The 7777-nt window shown below is 36.2% G+C and overlaps 1 protein-coding gene across 1 annotated transcript in view; it reads left to right on the top strand.

Annotated features, from left to right (window-relative positions):
• The window catches only part of LOC140135645 (importin-4-like), a 52861-nt gene continuing 45084 nt past the window's right edge, over nt 1–7777 (top strand). Inside the window, exons 1-5 of the mRNA XM_072157219.1 lie at nt 1–72; nt 2792–2878; nt 3820–3899; nt 4267–4308; nt 6742–6874. Coding sequence (XP_072013320.1) covers nt 7–72; nt 2792–2878; nt 3820–3899; nt 4267–4308; nt 6742–6874 — 408 coding nt within the window. The 5' untranslated portion in view covers nt 1–6. The remainder of the gene's footprint in view (nt 73–2791; nt 2879–3819; nt 3900–4266; nt 4309–6741; nt 6875–7777) is intronic.

Raw genomic sequence — 7777 nt, 5'->3', positions numbered from 1 at the left:
TTCAAAATGGCAGCCCCCTTGGAAGAAATTTTGCACAAGTTGTTGGTGCCCGACAGTGCTGTTATTCAACAGGTAACGTAATTCTATTTGTTATCACAGGATGAATGATGCTATGAATAATATTTTAATATTTTTAACTTCAAATGGCTGAGGTAAAATAAGTCCCAGGGTATGAAAATGATATCGATAATTTATCTTGTCGTCGACGAGGAGCAGAATTCGTCACCCACGTTTAAATGTCAAAGCCTTAAAATCCTATGCGTGGGAAATACAACCAATACAAGATACAACAGAAGAGGCTTTTCCATACAGTGAACAATAAACAAGAAATGAAATCCAATGTTAACATATATCTGTAGGTATGAGAGGGAAACCTGCTCAGTTAACACATTTTACTAGTCAGCCAAATGGCCTAAACCGGCAATACAAATTTACATAGAAATTTAAAAGAACCGCTAGCTCAAGGACACCTACATAAATATGTTGTCAAGCACCCTCACTACATTCGGGTATGTGAGGGACTGAGGGTGCTTGACCAGGTATAAAATCCTAGCTCTAGAACTCTGGAACTCACATTCTTGTTCTTGTTCGAATACTGGCCAAGCAGGCCAACACTCCTGAAGGACTCTGTTAATGACTGTAACACCCTCCAAGATGACATAGATTCCCTCTCTGCGACTCGGAACTTGGGAAGCCACATCATGCACATGGCAGATAATAAAAGCAATTTAAACCCATAATTAAACCCCCTTGAATCATCAATATTTCATGGGTGACTCGCCGCTAGTTCAGGAAGTGAACCAGCACCCTTATTTAGGTGTTGAACTCTCAAACGACCTCACATGGACAAAGCACATAAATCAAACAGCTAAGGCAAACAAAATGCTCGGTCTCATCCAGCGTTCGAAATAGGGCCGGCCATTGGCCTGTAACTTTTGGGCCGGGCCGGTAACTTTCCTGACTAGCACTCTAGTTGCCGGCCAGACAGGCCGTTAACTTTTTAAAGGTCTATATTTTACTTGAGAACTCTAGCTTAGCATTTGCACAAAATAGTTAAAAGCATTCGATGCTAGAGGATGTTGCTATCATTTTTTTGTCGGTCAGCGTTGCAATATTTTGCAACAGATATTATTCTGTTCATGTTAAAATTTAGATGAAATTTATTTTGATGAGTCAGTTGTATCTTTTGTGTAAAGATTGCCTATTTTGAACAGTCCAAAATTTAGTTGAATTACAATTTTAGCTGACCGAAAGAAAACAATATACATGTAAGCAACATACTCTAGCATCAAATGCGTAACTATTGTGTGCAAATTCAAAGCAGATGCAATAGATAAAGTAATAAAAACCTTTTTTTTAAAAACATACTACATTTACACTACACGGTTAAATGACTGGATTGTTGTCCGTTTTAAAAACAGATAGACAAATAGCCGTTAAGGGGGTACTGAAGAAATGAGAAAAAATTGGACAAAGTGCTATGAAAAATGAAAAATTAAGGGGCAAATCCCTTGTTATATTGGTGGCATCGGTTATCATCAGTGATGTACCACTTTTTGACTTCAACCTATAAAAGCATGTAAACTACATTGATACCGATGTCACCAATAGAACAAGAAGATTTGCCCCTTCATTTTGCATGTACCACTTTGTCCAATTTTTTTTCTCATTTCTTCACAAAATGTAAAAAAAACAAAAACAAAAAAATGCAATGGGTGTAGTACTTCCTTAATTTACACCCCTACCCCATGTAATGGTGTGAATCAACAGATTGTAGCTGCTCACCACAGAAACTTAAGATGTGCTTAGGTGGTTTTCTGGTACCTTTTGTCATTGTGACCAGAGACGATGTAAGGATGAGGAGGGTTAATGGAATTATATACTTAAGATACTCCCGCAGGTAATCCTGTCGGGCGTCGCATCTATTCATAGTCCTTTATTCTCAAGTAGTTAGACATCCACTTGAAATATCCTATGATGTTATGTGTGTGACCACCCATGGTTGACCGATTTGCACTCCAGAATTGGAAATATAATATTTCCAATGTTTCTATAGACAATTTGTTGAAAAGTATGAAACGTGTGTGTTAAGGACCTGTTGCTTGGATGGGATACCACATGTGGAATCCACATGTGGTTGTGGATAGTACAAGAAAGAAATCAAGTGTTGTAAAATTTCTCCCAAAATCCTCCCTTTTTTGTAAATATAAATTTCTAAAGAAGAAATTTTTAGGATTGTTTGAAGAGGTGATGATTGTTGATCATTTCTATTTTTTTTTAAATGTATTTTCCTGTAATTTCCTGCAAACCTAATAAAGGTATTCTGATAATTGAAAACATTCTCTATCATAAATAATAGAGGCTGAAAGTGAAAACAAGTGACAAAAAGTATAACTTGCCATGGAACTTCAGTTATATTTTATCTGAAATCTGACTAGATGACAGAGTTGCAACTTGTGTATCACACCCATCACGGGTTCAAACCCCATAAGTGGTATTCTTGTAAGGCTGTAAATAGGGTGATTCATCATTTACTTGGAATGAGCGGTCTCACACATATTTAAGATAGCTGGATCAACCTCCTCTTTCTTACATCTTCTCTGTTGTGACACATTGGCTGGAGTTAAATGACATGAGCCAGTCATATTGCCACTTTTCTAGCTTTGTCAGATCTTCTTGGAGTGAATGAGATAAGTTTTGTTCTCTGTTTAAGTACTTGGGAACTTCGGTGTAAATGATAAGCATGGTTTGTTGCAGTTTTTGTTAAGCACTATTTTTTTGTATGTTTCAGGGTACTCACGAGTTGAAAGAGGCCTTCAAGGATCCCAGCATAGTGCCAAGTTTGTGTAATATTCTACTGACATCAACAAACCCCCAGGTAAGTGAATCTCCCAGTGAGATTATAAGTGCACGGTTGGCCTGGTTGGCAACCCAATTCCTACAAGGGGTCAGCCCACATACAGTTTGATCAGCTCGTAATCGGCAGGAATTGTTAGGCTTTTACAACTACGCCGAGAAGTAATCCATGTTAAAGAGTAATATATAGTTGACCTATCTGGTCTCTGCTGTACTTGTTAAAGAAAATAGACAAGGTATAGGACTTGAATGAATAATGTGTGATGCTTCTGGCGAGATGTCACAAGACAATTCTCGAAATAAAATATATAAATATTAATCCGCAATGTTATAAGGCCCGCCGATTACAAACTGACCAAACTATAGACTAAGTTCATCAGAAGTCTACACATGCTTATAGTGATGACTGAAAAATTTAACGTTCGGCCTCGGAGTTATGAAAATATTCTTGTGCTACTTTGGTTGTGCACCATAGCATAACCGACCTGTACGTGTACCATGCCACTGTGACAAGATCACGATCTGAAGTGTTAAAAATATGTGTTATATAACAAACTCAGTCAAGAATTTGGACACAAATGCACAGTCTCTCTGCAACTATAATCTAAAATGCAACCAGAATCACTTTTTAACACAGAAGTTTCTCAGTCGTCAACCCAGAAAGTTGACACATGAAGGCAGCAGTTTACAGCCCACATACATCATGTGACATGATCTGATCCACTCAGACTGAAGTAGGACATTTTGACAATGGAGTTATTGCATGTTTTTTTTTATTCTTGCAACAATTGCAATTCAATCAATTTTGATTCACACAAAGGATTAGGATTTAGCTATTTAGGCAAAGTACAGGATAATATTTTTGAATCCAAAAAAATTAGTGCTGTATTTTTCTAGAATTGGATGTGGTTATTACAAGTAATATATGAAATGCCAGTTATGATGTGCTTTTTATCTCTGTAGATTCGTCAGTTAGCAGCAGTCTTACTTCGCAGACGTATCATTAAGCAGTGGACAAAAGTTGATCCTCAAGTACAGCACAAGTAAGTGTATTACAAAATTCCAGTTTTCAAAATAAGCTGTTGCCCACGACAACCAAAATTGATTGCAGACAACCTTAAATGATTGTCCAGCAGATGACGCAAATTCTGTACACAACTTTAATGCTGGTTTCATACTTTCTGCCGCTTACCGCTAAATTATCAATGGTAATCAATTATATCTACAGACTAAAAGAAACCCAACAAAATGCATTGAAGTGAAACAAATTATGCGAAAAAGTGACATTTGTGGTAATAATTGAAGTTCAAGCAAGTCCTACTATTCAAAATCAGTTGTTGATATACCGCTTGTGATTTGTGTGAGATTTAATTATTGTGATTTTAATTCTTTTCTGTTTTCATTTCACAGTTTACAGGAAGTTCTTCTACCAGTTGTGCTTCAGGAACCAGAGTAAGCTAATATCAATTGCAAATTAAGGGGACTCGATCTTTTGTGCGTAATTATGGAGGGCCAGGGGATTCACTCTATCATTACAAAAATTATTTGGAGAAGTCAAAGAGCCCTAAGAATAAAAACTGTAGTGTAATTCACACCAGACACAATTTCTTTATATGACAAAAATTTATTTTTGCAATCGATCAAAAAACAAAGGTTTTATATCAATTTTAAATTTAGCCTGAATCCGTAAATATGGTACCTCTCGCCCTTTTTTAGGTCGAGGCTGTTTTTACCATTATGCAGCAAACCATTGTTGAAGCTATTTCACATGCATGTGCAAAACATTCTAGAGAAAGAATGAGGCCAATACACTGCTGAAATATCTTTTGTTGATTTCAAATGATAATGTCATGAAGTCGTAAATTTTAAGGTCAAATTCCTAAAACCAAAACAAAACATTGCGACGCAGATATTTCCCGACTTACGCAATTTCATCATCAAATAAGTGTCTTTATTATTTGTTTGAAACCTTTCCCAAACGTTCGTGCTATTTATGCATAAAACGGCTAATCTATCTTTACAAAACGCATCTTTTTTAGTAAACAAAAGGCTGAAGATGGCATTATGAGATTTATCTTTTATCACTACACTCTTCCGCTCAACTGCCACCGTGGCCGAGTGGTAAAGCACTAGACCCGTAATCAAAGGAAGTTTGAATCGCTGGTTCGAATCCCAACGAAGCCTGGGGAAACTTTTTTTTTCTTCATAATTCATGATAGCATTCCGAAATGAGTCACTTGTAGGTAAATCATGTATCGTATCCTTAAAGACTACATTTGAACAAGTACCCATGTGTACAGAAATAGTTCTATGTAGTAAATTGTTAAATCGTTTCAAATTTCATGTAGAAACAGTACCGTATTCAACCTATTAAATTATGCACCCCTCCTCTAATGCCCCCTACAAAAATGTTCAAGTGGCAGCTGTGTAAGCATCCCCTTTTTTGATGTGTCTGAACAATAAAATTGGTCACATGTCTAAAATAAATAAAGTTATCATTTACACCTTGTGGCTTGGGATTATGATTGATTTTGGGTGTATCCTTCGTGTAAGAGAATACCAAACAAATCACAACTCTAATCCTAACCCTAACCCTTACCCTAACCCTAAATCCTAACACTAATCCTAACCCTAACCCTAACTCTAATTCCATTAGTATTTCGTGCTCTCTTACACTAAGAATAAACCTGATTTTGATATAGATACACTGTATTTTGAATGATTCTCTATGTAAATTTACTTACATTTCATTGTTTTAATAAGCATCCCCTCACACACACACCTAATTACTGACTTAAGAACCTGGGGTGCTAATCAGATCAAATATGGTACGGCTCAAATGAAAGTGACACCAAATTTTCAAACAAAATTGAGAAAATGTTCTGATCTGTTGCTTTTATTTTGAAAATAAGAGCTACATTTTTGGACTTGGGTACTTCTTCTACTGCATTCTTCAATAAACATCTCATCCCCAATGATGTTCAATTTATTCTGATTTGAATGATTCAGCAGTAGAAATAGTCGTATGTCCATTCTTCGTGCATGCTATTGTATTGGCATCTTGGGCAGATGATTATACATATTGTCACACTGACATAATTTGTTACATTAACAACAGCTTTCTGATCTGAAAATGTACTATGTACTGTATCTTGAACATCTTATACCACCAGGCCAATTCATAGCAGTTACATGCTTATGCTTTGCATCTACAGTACAGGTACTATTCCATGAACCATCTTTTTAAAAAATGTCAGAGAAACTCTTCTCTGTAATACAGGAACTTAACAAAATCTTAAATAGAAAAGATATATTGGGTGAATTGACATAACAGAAATTGAGAGAGCAAACATATCAGAATCAATGAGGATGGAACCATGGAAACCAAGTTTATCCTAGGTCATTCAACTGTGCCATGAGGAACCAGAGCAATCCGCACTGGCTCTGATTTTGTGCATTTCAATTTATTGTAGACAAATCAGATTTCACACATTTCCTACACCTCAATGGCAGCCATTGATGGGGGCATCCAACCTGAAATGCGAAATGATGCAGGCTTTGCGGGAATTTTAAACTGTGTTCCAATGCACATAATATTAATGAAATACAATAATAAGATTGATTTTGAAGCAGGGCTTTTCCACCCAATTGGGCAGTTAATTCCAACATCAGTTTGATGCTGATGCCCCCCAGTAATGGCGGAATGAATTCTGACCATCACTTGGCTCGTCGGATTAGTGTATATGTAAGTTCGCCTGGATTCCAGCTCTGTTTATTCAAATATCAAATATAATTCATGTAAAAATATAAAATCTTAAACAGGTAAAACATTGACAGATCATAGATGTGTTTTATTCTTTTTATCTGCTTATGTCATTTTGACAGGAAGAGTGTTCGCAATGGATTGGCTCAGCTTGTAGGGAGTATTGCTAAGCATGAATTGACCAACAACGCGTGGCCTCAACTGCTGGAATTCTTACAAGAAAACAGCAGAAGTCAAAATGTACAACACAGAGAGGTATGTTACAAATATGTGACCCGGCAGCACAAATGAGCCGTAAATTCCCTAAATTGTATTCTGAGTTACGGTGTAAAAAGTGTACGAAGGTCATATTCATCTGTAACTTAAGCTGGCCCGACATCCGACTCATTTTAATAGTCAAAAACTAATCAATAATCCTACTGTTGAAGTGGATAATAAGCTTCTACCTTAGATGGCTATAGAACTTTTAATAGCTCTGGTCTTTGTTTGCTTTTGCTAAATCCTGTTCAAGTGGTGGGTTACCAGGCATTGTATTTTGTACAGGTATGCATAACCAACAATTAACAATGAGAGAACTTTCTTAAACCTCGTTGACTTGGGGATGATTTGAAATGACCGCCAATTATGATTGTTTGATATTTATTGCCAGCAATGTGGAAAAAGAGACACATGTAAAAACGTAAAAAGCTATAATTTTGTTGAAGGAGCAAAGTTTATCAAACCATAACCCCGCTTCTGGATATCCTTTGAAGTCAAATGATATACCATTTTTAAGTTTATGATGTTTATTTTTTAAACACGAAATAAAACAAAATTGACCGGGGGAGGAATTTACGGCTCATTCGCCGTGGACGGTCACATATACATGTCTTAAAAAGAAAGTCCTCACTTGATTGGATAGTCATAACTCACAGTCAAATAAAAGCAATAACTAAGATGAACATGAGGAGAATTTTGTTTTAGCTACAGTATTATACCAAATTTATGTCAAAACAAATCTAAATGATTAGAGAAATTAATGATTGAAGTTTGGTACGTTTTGAAAAGTTGCAAATTAAAACTGTGTAACATGCATAGCCTAACATGATCCACTCAGTCATTGGTCAAATTGTCTCAAAAGTTCGGTCTTAGTAATTGGAAACTTTCTTTCCTGAAAGC

This window comes from Amphiura filiformis, chromosome 16 (assembly GCF_039555335.1).
Source record: "Amphiura filiformis chromosome 16, Afil_fr2py, whole genome shotgun sequence".
Lineage (NCBI taxonomy): Eukaryota > Metazoa > Echinodermata > Ophiuroidea > Amphilepidida > Amphiuridae > Amphiura > Amphiura filiformis.
Note: the sequence above shows the minus strand (reverse complement) of the source record. Positions and strands in the feature narration are given on the sequence as shown.